We start from the raw sequence: 17,399 nt of genomic DNA, 5'->3' as shown, positions 1-17,399 counted from the left end.
TTTTACTTTTAAGTAATATCCACACCCAACATGGGGCTCGAACTTACAACCCCATGAGCAAGAGTTGTATGCTGTGCCTACTGAGCCAGCCAGGTGCCCCATCCCACCCCCAGTCTTGCCACATGTTGCCTGGGGAGCAAACCAGAAGAACTGGGCAGGAATTTGGCCAATTTAGTATCTTCCTGGAAAAGAGCAACTTTTTTCATTTCTGATGTCACCACTCTCTTGGATCTCAGAAGTTCTTAGAAAGCTTTGTTTCTTTATTTAGTTGTATTCAGAGAGGTATGCAGCTCTTGCCACTGCCTAATTTTAGAACATTTTCATTACCCCCAAAAGAAACCCCATTCTTCCCTCCCCTAGTCTCTAGGAGCCACTTTCTTTTTTTTTGTCTCTGTGGATTTCCCTATTCTGAACATTAAATGGAGTCACATACGATGTGGCCTTTGTGTCTAGCTCTTTCACCTAGCGTGATGTTTTCCAAGTTCATCCATGTGGGATCATGCATCGGTACTTCATCTTTTTAATTAACAAATACCATTCCATTGTATGGAATTATAGGGGTACAACTTCGTTATTTTGCATGTGGATGACCCAGTTGTCCAGCCGTTTGTTGAAAAGACTGTCTTTTTCCCTAGTGACTTTTTTTGGCACCTTGTCAAGCATCCATTGACTGTAAAAGTGATGGTTTATTTCTAGACTCTCAATTTTATTCTGTTGATCCATATGCATTTGAATCTGTAGATTAGTTTGGAGAGTATTGCTGTCTTACTTAGTCTTCTAATCCATGAATATGGGATATCTTTAATTCTTGAATATGGGGTGTCTCCTTTAATTCTTCTTTAATTTCTTTGGAGAGTATTTTATAATTTGCAGTGTACAGATCTTGTACTTCTTTTGTTAAATTTATTCCTAATGCTATTATAAGTGAAATTGTTTTAGTAATTTCATGTTTAGATATTTGATTGCTGGCATGTAGAAATTCAGTTGGTTTTGGTATATTCATCTTGTGTCCTACAACCTTGCTGAAGTTGTTTGTTCTAAGAGATTTTTGTGAAAAAAAAAAAAAAGAAAGGGTTTTTTTGTGGATTTGAGATTTAAAAAAAATATATATGCATTTACAGCTATACATTTCCCTCTCAATACTGCTTTAGCTGCATTTCATGAATTTTGGTAGGCTGTATTTTTGTTTTCATTTATCCCAAAGTATTTTCTAATTTTATTTGTGTTTTTTTCTTCCACTCATTGGTTATTTCAGTATTGGTAATCACGGCTAATTTTCACATAGTTATTTCGGTATTGGTAATTATTGATAATTTCCACATAGTTGTGGATTTCTCAGATTTCCTTCTGTTACTGATTTCTAATTTTATTCCACTGATTGGAGAACATACATTGTATGATTTTATCCCTTTTAAATCTATTGAGGTTTTTTAATGACTGAACATCATAGGTTTGGAATACGCTGGAGAATGTTCCATATGCACCTGAGAAGAACGTGTGTCCTGCTGCTTTTGGATCGTGACTTCTGTGGATGTCTGTTAGATGTGGTTGGTTTATTGTGTTGTTCATGTCATCTCTTTTCTTGTTGATCTTCGGCCGGGTTACTCCATCCATTATGAAAGTGGGGTACTGAGTTCTCCAACTCTTATTGTTTAAATATTGTTTCTCCCTTCAGTTCTATCAGTTTTTGCTTCATGTATTTTGGGGCTCTGTTTTTAGGTACATATAATTATGTCTTCCTGATGGAGTGACCATTTCTTTGTCTCTAGGAATTTTTTTTTTTTTATCTTAGCTTCCATTTTGTTTGACATTAGTATAGTCACTCTAGCTCCCTTGATTTTTGGGATAGTTTCTTTCTTTTTTTTTTTTTTTAAAGCTTCCTGGGTTATTGTAATGTGCAGTCAGGATTGAGTCACTGCTCTTATAGGATAAGTTAGAAGCTGAGGGTCAGTGTGTTGTTTTTAAAGCCAGCCCATAGCTACAAAGAGGTGATATCCATGGGATTATGTGACTCCCGTGACTGGTTTTGAAGGCATCATGGAAACCTCCAGATGGCTTTGGTGAAAACCTTTCCTAGAGCCAGATTTGTGGTGGGTTAAGCAGTATTTCCCTGAAGCAGTTGTTTTCAGGTTACCCCATGACAGATGGGATGTCCTCCTGCTCAGCTCATGTCTCTGAAGGCACGCCCTGTTGTTCTTTGGGTCTCCCAGCCATTTAATCCTCCATCATAGGCCTTTCTCTGGCACTCTTTGCTGATGTCTCAGTAACAATCCAGGAGAGAGTCTGAGCTCCAGGCTTCTTCTGTTTCAGTGGATGTGTGGGGAGGGGCACGTGAGGGGGGCTGTCAGAGACACTTCCAGGAGGCTGATCAGAAATCACAAGTCTGAAGGTAGAGAGTATGCACAGAAATGAAAGTGGAAGGGAAACCTCAGCGTTTACCAAGGGCCCAGAGGGTGGGAGGGGGTAGAGGCTCTGAAAAGTCAAACTTTCTTCTTTGGGCAAAGGTGATGTCCCTCATTGCCCAGTAAGATGGAAAGTGATGTAGAATGGGTTATCCTTTATTCATTTTTATTCAAACCTGAGAACTTTGATTCTCACATCCTTCCCTTCCCTCCACTTTTTTTTTTCTTTTTCATTCCTTCCCCCCTCCCCCCACCATTTCTTAGGAGTTGCCCTTCGGATATCACCTTTTCTTGGATGATGCCTTTATCAAAGTATTCTTTTTAAACTGGAAACTAGTCTGTTCTAGCATGTCTGTTCCCACATCTGTTTTTCATCCCAGGGACTCTGATCCACTGTCAGGAAGTTTTTCCTCCAAGCAGTGAAAAGCCTCCGGAAGCTAAGTTATCTGACCCACATTTATTTATTATCTTTTTAGAGCTTTTCCTCTCAAACTCTGTCTATAGAAGACTCAGTTGGGAATGTCTTGGTTTCCTGCTTATGGGTTCTCTGGAATTTTCATTCCAATATATAGAGACATATAAACATACCTTCATGCACATATGTATGTGCATCGCAAATAGCTAAAATAAATAACCTGAAAAAAAAAACAAAAAACAAACCTTTAGGTTATAAGATAATGTCCTAATCCCAAACTTGCTGACTTTTTTCCCCTTTCATTCTTAAAATTATTTTAAAGGGCCAGGACAGGCACTTTGAATCCCCTTATTGTTTATAGTACCCTTTTTCCTGAAAGCCCAAAGAATATTATAGACTTGGCTCTTCAGTTCCCTCAGGGCTTTTTGGGAGTGAGGAGGATATTTCCATGTTACAGAGCCTCATCATTTCCTTGTGAGTCCATAAAAATTTTCTTCATAAAAAACAGATCTGACCTGCCTCTTTCCTTTATAAAGATGTCCACTGGCTGGCTCCTGGGTTAAGTGTCCAGATCCCTTCCTGCCTCTCCCACCCCCATCTCCTGCCACATCCATGTCTCCACGCCCTAAACCTTCCCATATCTTTGCACAGACGGGCCCACCCTGTCGCAGCTCTGAGCTTTTATTCTCATCATTCATTTTGCCTGGAAGGTTCCTTCCCTCTCTCTCTTCACCAACACACCCCTACTAATCTCCTAGCCAGCTGACATGGTGCTCTTTTGTGCTGTGCATTCTGGGCCCACCAGACTGGGGCAGAAACTGTTTGAAAATGGTAGTAATAAATAATAACAGTAATAATAATAGCTAATGCTGTGTAATAATGCCGTGCAATATTATAAAACACTATATGCAATACTATATTTTGTGCCATGTTAAATAATAATAGCTAATATGTACTATATGTAATCGTAGCTAATACAGTATTAACCATCATAGCTAATACTGTGTTCTGCAGAAAGACTAAGCGATCATTGTATTGTTTCATTTAATCCCCACAACAACCCAGCGAGGTAGGTACTATTTTTTTTTTTTTAAAGATTTTATTTATTTATTTGCGAGAGAGAGAATGAGAGGCAGAGAGCATGAGAGGGAGGAGGGTCAGAGGGAGAAGCAGACTCCCCGCTGAGCAGGGAGCCCGTTGCGGGACTCAATCCCGGGACTCCAGGATCATGACCTGAGCCGAAGGCAGTCGCTTAACCGACTGAGCCACCCAGGCGCCCGGTAGGTAATATTAATATTGCCATTCCCTGATGAGGAAATGGAGGCACAGAGAGGTGAAATCAGTTGCCATAAATCATATGTCCAATAAGTGGTGGAGGCAGCATTTGAACCTTGACAGTACAGTGTTGAAAGGCAAATGTTTATACAGCTTATAAAGCACTTACCACATCTCATTGCAATGATCTGTTATTGCCCTTTGTTGTCTTTTTTTTGTTTTTGTTTTTTTCCTTCTTCTTGGCCAGGTGTTCCTTAGCTAGGAGCAGCTTGCTAGCAGAAGTTATGTTTGAATGTTTGATTCTCTTTGCAACCCCACTTGGTCCGATGTGTGGCATAGAGGGTCTGAGAATTAACATGAATGCAATGAATAACTGAACAAGTAAGGCCTTAGTCTAAACATTATTTTGGTTTCTACCTCATTTTTCTCAGGGCCATCCATATATGGGAAGAAGAGCAGTTTGTAGACCCATGGACCATGTTTGGGAGGAGAAGATACGATCAGATCCCTACTAGATGTCAAGCATTGCGCTGTTTTCTCTACATGCAAAATCTCATATTATTTTCCAACAACCGATGAGATCTGTGCTATCTTTATGCCCCTTTTACAGACAGGGTCACTGAGGTCAAGGGGGGTTCAGTGACTTGTCCAGGGTCTCAGCTATTATGTGGCAGAAAGGGCATAGAAGCTCAGATGCTTCTGAACCCTAAGCGCTTCTGACTTCTTAGCCCCAAGGCTGCACACCTCCTGTTCTTATGAAAGAGGAGATGTTTAGAAACTGTCTATCCGACAGTCTTCTGTTGAAGCTGTTGCAGCTAGATGCCTTCTTTCTGTATTTACATTCCAATGAGCTTGTGATCTTTTGCTCTCTTCACTCCCCGATATGTATCTCTGAAGCAGCCAATATGGTGTTTGAGGAAGAAATTGCAATATCTGATCGATAGAACTTGGAGTTCACTTCAGTAGTCACACAGAGTCGAACTGCTGGAACAAGCCAAGGGCTTTTTTTGCTCAGGTAATGATGAATGTGCAAAGGCCTGAATTCCAGGTGTGGATTTAGCTTTCTGGGGTGTTTGTCCTCTGCATCAGGACCACAATGAAATACCTTTTTTTCTCTCATAGGCTTCTTAGAGAATCCAGGCATATGCTTTTTTAAAACAGCCTGTTGCTTTTTATAAGGCTCTTTTTGCTTCCTTGCTTCCAACCATGAAGTCATGTTTGACTTTTCAAGGGAACCACGGTTTGACATTTTACAAAATGAACCAAGGGACTGAATATAGTAGCATTTTTAGATCCATTACTTCTTGCGCAGTTTTTAGCCAGTGATGCTACATGTAGGCGTTCGCTTTGGGGAAGGGAGGCGGGGAGCATTGTGCATGTTGATTCAAATTACATGAATTTTATCATCTGATGTTTTTTCTGATTTATACTTTGGTGTGGATAATTCTCTTTAGTGTGAGCTGCATTGCAGCTAGCTCAGGGCACATTTCTTATGAGAAATAAGGTTTTACATTTTTTTAATTAAGGAAAACATACCAGGCACTTTTTACTGATCTGAGAAACAAGTTCATACTGACCCCCTTTCAGTTCTCCCCATACCACATTGTTTCTGCCCCTGGACCCTTGCACGTGCTGTTCCTCCTTCTTGGAACAGTCCCACCAACACTATAAACTTTTCTCTGTGGCAGAGCTGTCTCCAGTGTATCCTTATTCTTTGCAGGTATGACACAGAGTTTGTGAATTAACATTAGTGGAATGAATAAATGAGCAAGGCCTCAGTGTCTAAACATTACATCGGTTTCCACCGTAGCTATATGTGAAGTGTCTTTGCTGAGGCCTGCTTTCCTTTCAGCAGCCTTTTCTGTCCTCAGACTCACTTTGAGATTGGGTGTCCTCTAGCTCCCCCATCAGAGCACTCCTGGCATTGCATGCAGAATCTCATTGACTTGTCTGTGTCCTTCGTCCACTCTCAGGGAGTATTGTTTGAATCACCACAGAACTGACTCAGTGCCTGACAGATAACAGGATGCTCAGGAATAGTTTGTTATTTGTCCAGAGGGGGCAGTAGACACTTTTTGGGCCCTTTATCCCTATTTTGTGTTGTGCACAGGTAAAGTGTAAATCCTTAAAATGTGGACAGAACTGGTTGAGGGTTTTAAAGTTCCAAAAGGGCCTTTTTGCTAGGACAGCAACTATTTGAATACGAGCCCGCAGCTTTTGTATGTAAAGCAGAGTGATTTTGTGTCTTGCATGTAAACATGGAGGAAGAGAGAACCTGTTGAGTTGGAGAAAGATCATCAAGAGGCCCATGGTGTCTCCTATGCTATCTGGGATATGAGTGCTAGAGTTGACGGGGGCTGGTAGGCAGAGGAGGCCCTATAGGAGCCTTGTAGCCACAATTCCTGGAGTGGTTGCTGGTCTATGCCATGGCAACATCAGAAAGAAAGGACTGATGAGGTCATTTGTTCTTGGGGCATAAGATATCAGTAGAATCTGTCAGGTGGGGTGGTCGCATGTGAGTGTTCATTGGAATCCTCTGTGCTTAATACGAATGCAGATTCCCCTAGGGGAGAGGTATCCCTGGAGATTCTTCTGCAGGAGGATCATTGACAACCTTCTTTGTTAAACACTGCCTCACAGGACAGGACATTCTAGAGAAATGTTAGCAAGCAGGACCGTCCTTGGAGTGAGAACCTGCCCTTTGTCGGGCCCTTAGAGGGGATAATGCAGCTGGGAAAGTTAGCTCAAGGAGCATCTCCCGAAAGGAGGGACACTTTGCATTAGCCCATGATTAGTGTAAACCAGGGAAACCAATTCCAGCAGAGATTGATGCTCTGCACCCGGTGCAAATTTTAAAAGATAAAAAGAAGAGTCATGGTTTCCTTGACTGGATAGGAATGTCTCCTACTTGGCAAAGTAATGAAATACACAGATGTTAAAATGAAGAGAGACAGAGATAAATGGAGAATAATAGAGCACCGGGTGCAGTGAAGGACCAACCTAACATAAACATAGAGGAACTGTGGGATGTTCTCAGCCTGTGTGCTTCTAGGAATATCATTGCCAGCAGGGGAGAATCGGCCTATCTCCGATGGACGATCTGGGGCCGGAGGCTGTTTCTGTGGCCAGCTGTGGCCAGAAGACGGTACCAGTTCCTCTGGGAGGAGGCAGTCGATGATCAAAAGGATGCCAAAATGTGAAATATGCATATCCTGGGACCTAGCAGTTATACCTTCAAGAGATACTGTACAAGTGGGGAGAATAACATATGCATCTATGTATGCATTGTTTATTGAAAATACCCCAAGTATGCATCAGTCATGGGACTTACGGGTGCAGGGTAGCTGCAGCCAGTAAAAGTGATAGTGTGGGCCCGTAGTTATCAACATGAAAAGATGTCACAATAGATTGGCAAGTGACAAGAGCAAGTTTCGAATAGCATCGTGTTTCATGGGTGCATTTAAGCAAAGCTATATGCTCAAATTTCTGTGTATTGATTTAGTCAGTAATTAACGTGTGCGCCAGGCACTCTTCTGGGCATTGGAGATCGAACAATGAACAAGACCATGGTCCTTAGCTATTCAGAAGGGAAGTGCTTGGACCAGCAGCATTGACATCACCTGGGAGTCTCAGGAATACAGAATCCCAGGCTCCACTCCAGACCTACTGCATTTTAATGAGGTCCTAGGGCGATCCATTGGCACACAGTGGTTCTTGAGACCATGCTTCAGGAGCACGTTTACCAAAATGTCCACGGTGGCTTTGGCTGGGTGGCAGCAATTTGGGGTAATTTTTACCTTTGTGCGTTTTCTCTGTAGTTTGAATTTTTCACAGTGAACTGTGTCATGAGTTTATGAAAGCCAGGATGTTAATTTTACAGAAGAGCTTAAGGCTCCTGCTTCTGGTTCTTCGGGCTGTCACAGGCACACACTGGCAGGATCCTGGAGCAGGAATTGGAGGCAAGCAGGGGGGTGGAGATCGTAGCTGTTGCTGATTTGGCCAACTACAGACATCTGGAAGAGAGACCCCAGATACCTGCCAAAGCCTGAGAGATGCTGCAGGTCTGATGAGCGAGCTCCCGGCTGTTCTGGCTGAACAGAGAGGCTCTGGCATGGTGGCTCTTGTCCGACTCTCGTGGAAGGACCACGTGGGGAGGGTCTGGGCTGGTAGCCACGGACGCCGCAACGTATAACTGCTAGGTCCCAGGATATGTATCCTCCAGGACCAGTGAGCAGCCCTGAGCCCTTTTGGGGCTGACTGGGAGCCACAGGCCTGATGCCTGGTCCAGAGCGTTTCTCTCCACGGCTTGGAGAGTTCTTGCCACGTGGTAGAGGGGCTTTCAGCCTCATGGGATCTCGGCCAAATCTGATCCCCGGGATGGGATTTGGCAGCTCATGACTCAGTGGCACCCTGCCTCAAGCATATTGTAATGGACAGAGGCTAGACTCGGGGACTGAGAACTGGATTCTAGACCAGTGTGATCCTAAATAGCTGTGTGACTTTGGGCAAGGCTCAGACTGCCTCCTTGGGCCTCAGTTTTCTCCTTTGTGAAAAGTGAGAATTAGTTACTGAGCGAAGCTGTGCCTGCAAGGATCGGGTCTTTGTTCTGCGGGCCTCACCGCGTGGCCACACGGGGACGTCTCCTGGTTCCCCTCTAGTCCTGACATAATCCCCAAGTACTGGTCCGAGGACTCTTGTGTTGTTTGTCCTGCCTTTTGGAGGCTAAAGCGGCTTTCCGTGGAGGACAAGAGTGAGCAGAGATGATCGCAGATGTGTTGGTGTGTGTCCTCGCTGGCAAAATAAAAAGTTGGCAACTGTTTTAGCCCTTGACGCACCCCCATCTCTTTTTTTTATTTTTTTAATTTTTTTTAAATTTACGGATCCGTGAAAAGCAGAACTGTGACAATCAGGCTCTAACGAGGGAGAGGACACGGATTGGGAAAGAAACCCACCCCCAGGAGAGCGCTGGTTCTTGTCCTCCCACTGGTGAAAGCTGCCTCCTTGGAAAGTTCAGGGAGCAGGTCCTCGAAAAACAGTGAAGTCAGGTCATCGGTGGCCTGGAGGCACCCTGCCCACCTTCGTCAGGGTGATATTAGACATAGTAGGCCTCCCACCTTCTGCCAGGGGCTGCTGAGTTTCACGTTGAAATCTCCCCCCTTCGGGGAAACGGCGGCCAGGGGAGGACTGCTGTCAGCGGCTGGCTTCTCTCACAGCCTCAGCCAGGTGCTGTGATCCGCCTCACAGGTTGCCTCAGCAGGAGTCCGATGGCGCAGGTGTAAATCGTAGCAGGACGGCCGCCTCTGACCGAGACCGCTGATGAGGCAGCAGGTCTCATTGGTCATTCTTGAAAAGGGGGCAGGGCCAAAGAGCTGGTTAATTGAAGGGTAGCTAATTCATTTATAATTACTCATATTCTTTTTCTTCGTCTCCTAAAGCCTAGTCCTTTGGAGCTGGACTGGGGCTTAGAAATATCTAAAGAGGGGCACCTGGGTGGCTCAGTCGTTCAGCGTCTGCCTTCGGCTCAGGGCATGATCCCAGGGTCCTGGGATCGAGCCCCGCATCGGACTCCCTGCTCGGCGGGAAGCCTGCTTCTCCCTCTCCCACTCCCCCTGCTTGTGTTCCCTCTCTCGCTGTGTCTCTCTCTGTCATATAAATAAATAAAATCTTAAAAAAAAAAAAAAAAAGAAATATCTAAAGAGGCAGAGGAGCGGATGAGTCAAGAGCAAGGTTTGAGCCTTGACTCTGTTTATTAGCAGTGTCAAGCGCCCTCACCTCTGGACCTCAGCTCTCCTATCTGTGAAATGGGTTTTTGTGAGGAGTAAACGAGGTGATATTTCTAAAACCCAGAGCATAATGCTTAACCCATCGTCAACATTCAGCCAGCTAGCTACTGTTACCCAGTCCCACTCTCTTTTACAGGCTCATCTGTGCATTCAGCAAGTATATATTCCCTGGTGTTGGCACTGTGGGGTACAGCTCCGTCGAAAGTGGTGAACGAAAGTATTTAAACGAGTATATGGTCATCATTCAAACAGCACAGCACAAAGTCATGTCCTTTCCTAGGAAGGAAAAGAAGGAGAAGCAGAAGGAGGGCTAGAGAGACCAAGGGTGGGAGTCCGAGTTTCTGGGTCCACAGTCCAGTGTCTGAGTAAGTGGAGGCATGGACCCTGCGACCCTGGGAGGGGGACGGGCAGGGTGCATGCAGGTCCCGAGGTGGGACTGTGGGCGACAGCTCCTGGAGGAGCAAGGAGGCCCGCGTAGCCAGGCAGGGACCCCAGGTACCTGTGCCCTAAAGAGGTGTCCAGAGCTGCATGATGCTGTGATAGGGGCTTTAGGCATTGTTAAGCTGCGGTGACGTTGTGAATGGAGGTTTACGAGGAAACAGCTCTCAGATGTCCAAGCCTATAAGCAGCCGATCAGCAGCCCCGAAAGGGTGGCCAGAGCAAGGCCTGCTGGTCCTCTCGTGTGAGCATCCGTCGCTGGGTCTTGCCTCTAACCATAGTTACTGTGGTGTTTGCTAAATGGGGACTTTCTATTTCCCACATCCACTCTCTGTTTAACCATTGGAATTCTTCTATAAGGAAATACTTCCCTTCTTCCCCATTTACTTATTTATCCAATGATTTATGATGCCGGATGGACTCACAGATATTTATTGTATTCTCTGGGGTATAGTCCAAAACTGTCATTATTTTGTCACTCAAGTGTTGTAGCTTTGGCCATTGGGGAGCTCCTTCAGGTTGACTCTTGTGTCCTCACATGCGTCCATCATATTTTGAGCACTTCTTTACTCTCTGGCAACACAAGACACTCCAGGTTCATCTTGAATTTCCCCCTGGAATTAACCACTTCTCCAAGGAGCCCTGGTTCCCTTTATTGGATAATGGTATTTAGAAACCAAGATCCGGTGCTGGGTGTGCTCATTTGCTATTGGAGTGTATTGCTTCTCGTCTTTCTTAGCAGATGGAACTAGAAAATATATGTATGTATGCTGACCCATGCACACACCAGATCAATATTTCTCTCTCTTGGGGCACCTGGGTGACTCAGTCGATTAAATGTCTGCCTTCAGCTCAGGTCATGATCCCCGGGGTCCTGGGAGTGAGCCCTGAATCAGGCTCCCTGCTCAGCATGGAGTCTGCCTCTCCCTCTCCTCACTGCTTGTGCTCTCTCACGAGCTATTCTCTCTCTCTCTCAAAAAATTAAATCTTTTAAAAAAATTCTATAAATATTTGTCTCTCTCTTATCTATCTGTATGTCTCTCTGCCTATCTATCTATCTTTACAAATCTTGACTTCATACTGATGCCTTTACTTCCAGTACAAAGCCTCAGGGATCATTTAGCCTCTCCACTTTCCTTATTTCTAACTTCTTCCTCTGAGAGTGAGAAACCTCACGGTTATTATTTGCAATATATTTACTTATTTGTTCAGTCCTAGTACACACAAAGTAGTTTCAGAACTGCTAGTCCATAACCCTGTGACAAATAAAAGTAGAGTGCCCTATTTGTGTACAATTCTCTTTTTCCTTAGCCGTATGGAATCCAGGCAAAATAACGGTTTCCCGAGTTACTTAGGCTGGTTCTCTTCTTCCCCACAGCCTTCAGTGTGGTGGGCTTACTCATCTATAATCCAGTCACATTCACTTTTGCTGTTTCTATCATATTTTGAGTGTCTGCACACATACATCCGTGTGGATGATTTTAATTTTTTACTGTTTGGGTGTGTGAAATATTGGGGTTCTAAGATTCAGAGCTATATAGACTCATCCCGCAGCCTCGTTCCAATCTCATTTCTCCATTCTTTCCACCCCTTTTCCACCCCCTGTATATAACCAGGCTCTTTAGTTTCTGATTTGTCCTTCCTGTGTTTCTTCTGCACAGATGAACCAATCCATGTAGATTTTCTTATATCCCTCTCTTTTGCTCATATAGAGGGTTAAAATATTATAGATACTCTTTTGCACTTTGCTTCTCCCCCCCCCCCCCCTTAACAGTATATCCTGGAGATCATTTCGTATCACTTCATAGAGATCTTCCATAATGATCTTTTTTAACTTTGGCGACCAGGAAAAAAAATTAGCAGACCAAGAAGTAATTTTTAAAATTCTATAACTGATGATGACGATGATAAATAGCATAAGTATTACCATTAATTGAGCATCTGCTGTATACCATGGTCTGTGCTAAGAAGCATTTTGTATAGATTATCTCATCGAATCCTTCCTAGAGCCCTGGGTGGTAAATGTTACCTCCAATTTATTGATGAGGAAACTGAGACTCACTAATATTTAGAAACTTGCCCAAGTTCATAAAAAGTAGAGCCACAATTTGAACCCAGACACTGTCTCCCAAGTTTGTGGTTTTGAAGAGCGCACCAGCACCATTACAGAAGTTCCAGGCTGAAACAAAGTGTTGGGAGTTTTTAAAACCTAGGCACGTCCCAGGCCTTAAAACCCTATTGATTGTGGATCACGCTTGCCAAAGTTGGCATGTTCCTGATGACAGGAACATGAAGGTAATGTACTACCTGTTTGTTCCCAAGAAATGTCCCTTCCTTCTTGAGGACCATGGGTCCTGCCTCTATGGCAGGAGATGAGAGCAACGCTAGTCAGGGCCTGCTACCTGGGATGCAGCAATAGATCTGATCTTACACCCTGTAATCACAAGCTAGAGCAGCCGGCACCGTTCCCGGGAAAGCCCATTACCCCGCAGGGCTGTTTGGTTCGCAGGACACTCAGTCAATCCCGAGTTACAGCAGCTTCTGTTAAAACTGTTTGTACAGCAGGAGTGGAAGAAGAATTTCTCTGAACTGGAGTCTGGCTTCTGTTGTGAGAAGTGACAGACTGGCAGAGAGCTTGGCTTCTGGAGTCTAGTGCCAAGGGCCTCACCCCAGTGTCCCATTTTCTAACTGTGTGGCTTTGGGTGAGTCACTTTACCCCTCAAAGCACACCTCTGACATTGGGATAAGAACCATACCCATCCTCGTCAGCGGTCCCCAAGACTGCCCCCAGGCTCAGTGATTTGCTGGGAGGATTCCATGAACTCTGCATATAGTCATATGACTTACGATGGTGGAAGGACACAAAGCAAAATCAGCAAAGGGAAAAGACAAAATGGAGTGAAGGCCAGAGGAAACCAGGATCAAACTTCGAGTCCTCTCCCAGTGAAGTGGTACAGGATGCATTTAATTCCCCAGCAGCAAGTTGTGACAGCGTGTGATAAATATTTTCTCCTGGGGAAGCCTGTTACAGACTCAGTGCCCGGGGTTCTTAGTGGGGGCTGGTTACGCAGGCGCTGTCTGCCCAGCATCTACCACAATCCCAAACTGCCAGAAGAAAAGCAGGTGTTCAGCATAAACTGCACCGTTCGAATAAACAGTTTAGGCACAGGGAGCCGTTCTTAGGAGAGAATGGTGCGAACCTTCCCGAAATCCAAGTTCCCGGAAGTCAGCCACGCGAGGGCCAACCTTGCAGGCAAGCAAGCCTCTTTGCAGGGTAGCCGTCTCCGTCCGGTGGTGTTAATTATTTTCTGCACACCTTGCCACTGGGTGGTTGCTGGGTGGATTGAGTGAGGGCATCCACGGAAAGCTCTGGTCACGCTGCCTAGAATGGGAAACACTTACTAAATGCAGACAATTAATTTGACAGTCAGGGAATGAATTGTGAATGGTTCCTTAGCACCTTCAGAGTGGGTTGCATCCATCACCCCTCGGCTCACCCGTTCGTTCCTTTGTGCAGCACATTCTGGCTGAGCCCTGCTTTGTGCAGGGGCCATGTCAGCACAGCAGGATTAGCCACCGCCTTCCTCGAGGATGCTGCGTGCGGGCTCCCAGTGTGGCTGGGCGTTGACAGTGGGTGGCGGGTGGTAAGAGGTCTTTGGGGACTTCAAGGGAAATGTGAAGGGACCCCTTTGCACGCTCAGTTGGTGGGATGGGTATGCCAGAGGTCAGAAAACGTAAGCTCCTCATGACCTGCTTTTTGTCCTGTTTTGCCTCCTACAGCCAAGGCTAAGTCCAAATGCGGCCCGACATTCTTCCCTTGCGCCAGTGGCATCCACTGCATCATCGGCCGCTTCCAGTGCAATGGGTTTGAGGACTGTCCCGACGGCAGCGATGAAGAGAACTGCAGTAAGTGCCAGGAGCGCCCGGCCGCCCTCCCTTGTTCATTCCGCTGGGCCCGGTGCCTCGGGCGCCGCCCCTCTCCTCCCTGTGCTCCTCACTCCCGTGAGCTCGGGTGTCTTCTCTCCTTACCCGCATCCTGCTTGTGCAAACATGTAAGCGCTCAGCTCCCATTTCGTGGGGACTCTCTGAAGTGCTCTGGGCCTGGGCCATACTTTGTTTTCTGCTCCGACAATAGCTTTGCAGGTGCAGGTGTGTGGTCCTCATCAACAGATAAGGCATCTGAAGTGTGGGGACGTCGGGGAGCTCAGCCAGGGTCCCACAGGTCATGAGGGGCAGAGTTGATTCTCTGCTCCTTCGCCCCTTCCTCTGATGGACTGTCCCACTCAACAGCCTGGCTTGATGTGCTGGTTTTCCTTCCCACTTCGAAAGATTTTTAAAAAGATGTTGATGTATTTTTATATATATATCGGAAGAAAATATTTTTGAAAAAAACGCCCATATAGTATAGAAAGCTAAAGTTCTCCTTGTTTTGTGGGACTGCCCCAGTTCCTTTTACTTGCTGTATAATATTCCAAGGCACCACACAGACAGACACACGCCCCCTCTTGTTCTCTCTGCCCCCCCGCCCCCTCGCCTCTTAGCAGTCTTGGTGTGGAGCTCCCACTCCATGGCCCGGAGACACGCAGTCCCTTCCTGGCCAGCATCTCTGTATCCAAAACCACTTCACACACAGCAGCGTCAGTGACCTTCTGGCTTCTCTTCCCCGGGACCTTTTGTGCCGTATCAGCTCTCCCAGCAAATGGCTTTGGAACTTGCAAAATATGAAAAAGCATAAGGGAAAATGAAACTGCCCAGAATGGCACCTGGTTCGGATGTGGCCTTTTTTGTGCCAGGCCTTTCTGTGTCTCTCTGCCTCCCTCCCTCTCTCTCTGTGTATGTATGCATGTATGCGTACGTGTATATACAGGTACATGTTATTCATTAGGATTGTTGTCGTTATTCATGTAATTGTTATTTATGTTATTAATTTTTTTTCAAAACATGTTGTAATGATTTCAGTGATTGCTTTGAGAAACTGACTTTCCCTTACCCTGTTGGTTCTGGTATAAGCCTCTGAAGAGGAGGGAGACCATGTCCCCTATTATTTATGCCTTTGCAGGGAATAGTCGCTGTGCCCACGCAGTGGGGACGAGGAGTATCGTATATAACTCTCCCGTGTGCCTTCTCCTTTTGCCTTAATTCATCTTCTGGCTCCCAGATGGCAGAAATATGGCTAGATTGCTGAATGGAGAGTAGAGTAGCAGAAACCCACCTTAGCAGGAGGAGGCAGGCACTCACTAGGTAGCAGCCTGATTGAGCAGAATGACTCTGGAGCTGAAAAGCCTGGCCCCAGATTTGTGTTCTGCCCTGATTAAGCTGGGTTGGCTGTGCTTTATAATCTCCTTGCAGAGTGGTGTCCTCGTCTCATGAATTGGGGACACCAAGAGCCTGCTTCCTGGGTCGTTGTGGCAATTAGATGAGGTGGTACCTGAAAAGTGTTCAGTGTGGTGGCTGGCAAGGGGTAATTGATTTTGAAAACCCCTGGTGACTTAAAACGAAGCTGTGAGTGATGAAGAGGAAGACCCTATTTACTAGCATTTTGCCTTTGGCTTAGGATGTCCAAGGATGTACTTGTTTTATATTTCACTAAGTCCTTTAGTAAGTGTGTATCAGCTTGATCTTAGCTTCCTGCTGTCCATGGGGATCTTATAATCTAAGGGGGGAATTTTATATATATATATATTCATATGTACATACTAGAGAATAATTCAATGGCAATAAAAAGCAAGTGTGATACATTCTAGTACATACATTCTAAATGATTGCACCATTCTGCATATTCTCTGCCATATTAAAGATGCTGTCTGATTTAAATGTTTGGAGATTGGTCTTTAATTGTCTAAATGATTTAATTATATCCATTCCAAATTCAATCATTGGGGATTAAGCCAGCATTTCCCTCTAGCATATCTAACATCTAAAAATACTGGGTTCTAATTCACTATTTTGAAACTGGTAAATAAAAGGAGAGAATCCAGCATTTATCCTCCTTTTCCTAGATGCTTTGTACTTGTGAGTAATTAAATAGCCAACAGATAGAAAAGGGTTTTTTTTTTTTTTTTTTAATTGAAGAATACTAACTAACATGGAAGAATGAGAGGATTAGAGTATCTGTTTTGTAACCCTGGTGAAGAAATGGATCATCAGTGGCTCCTGAAAGCATTAGATGAAAAATTGATGGGGAGCTTTACAAGGTATGGATGGGGCTGAACATGCCTGGGACCAGCCATCCATCTGTTCACTGAGAGCTCTGGATTAACACTCTACCACTTCAAGTAGAATGTAGAAACCCTATCACTCGATCTCTTTACGTTCTGGTCGTCTGAGATAGTACGTCTCCATACACTCAGAACCCAAACAGGCAATATTTTCATTTTTGCTTTCAAGTCTCAAATGCATTTTAAAGAACTCCAGTGGAGAAGAATAGTCTGTTATTCTATTTACCCAGAGACTTGCCATTTTGGTTGCTCTTCCTTCATTCCTGAGGTTCCAAGTCTCCTTCCGATATCATTTCCCTTCCCGCTGAAGCCTTTCCTTTAGCCATTCTTTTGAAGCAGGTCTGGTGGTGACACATCCCCTTGTCTCCCTTCATCCAATGGTGTCACGATTTCACTTTCATTCCTGAAGGATATATTTATTGCATATAGAATTCTGGGTTGACAGCTCTTTTTTAAAACGCTTTAAAAATGCCATGCCCTTCCTCTGGCTTCTGTGGTTTCCTATGAGAAATTTGCAGCCAAGCAAATGGTTTCCGCATAGAAAATGCATCATTTTTCTGGCTGCTCTGAAGATTTTTTTTTTTTCTCCCAGTCTAGCTCTCAGCAGTTAGAGTATAGTGTGTCTGGCTGTGGGGATTTCTTTGAGTTTATTCTGTGTCGGGTTCTGTTTGAATCTGTAAGTTTTCATCTTTTGCTGTACTTAGGACCTTTCCAGCTGTTCTTTCTTCAGATTGTTTTCAAGCACTCTGTGTCCTTAATGGGATTTGAATAACATCTTTGGATCTTTTGTGATTGTCCCTCAGGTTCCTGAGGCTCTGTTCAGTTTTTAATCAATTTTTTCCTTTCATTGTTCAGGTTGGATAATTCC

At 44.8% G+C, this 17,399-nt stretch overlaps 1 protein-coding gene across 5 annotated transcripts in view; it reads left to right on the top strand.

The window, feature by feature from the left end:
• LDLRAD3 (low density lipoprotein receptor class A domain containing 3) overlaps window positions 1-17,399 on the top strand; it is a 224,008-nt gene that overhangs the window by 92,069 nt on the left and 114,540 nt on the right. For all 5 annotated transcript variants that reach the window (XM_045893892.3, XM_045893894.3, XM_064576631.1 and 2 more), the window contains one exon: window positions 14,094-14,219. In XM_045893892.3, coding sequence (XP_045749848.1) covers window positions 14,094-14,219 — 126 coding nt within the window. The remainder of the gene's footprint in view (window positions 1-14,093; window positions 14,220-17,399) is intronic.

The sequence above is a fragment of the Mirounga angustirostris genome, unplaced genomic scaffold (genome assembly GCF_029215605.1).
Source record: "Mirounga angustirostris isolate CCGP_5_RB_7025 unplaced genomic scaffold, mMirAng1.0.hap1 SCAF_13, whole genome shotgun sequence".
NCBI classification, from domain to species: domain Eukaryota; kingdom Metazoa; phylum Chordata; class Mammalia; order Carnivora; family Phocidae; genus Mirounga; species Mirounga angustirostris.
Note: the sequence above shows the minus strand (reverse complement) of the source record. Positions and strands in the feature narration are given on the sequence as shown.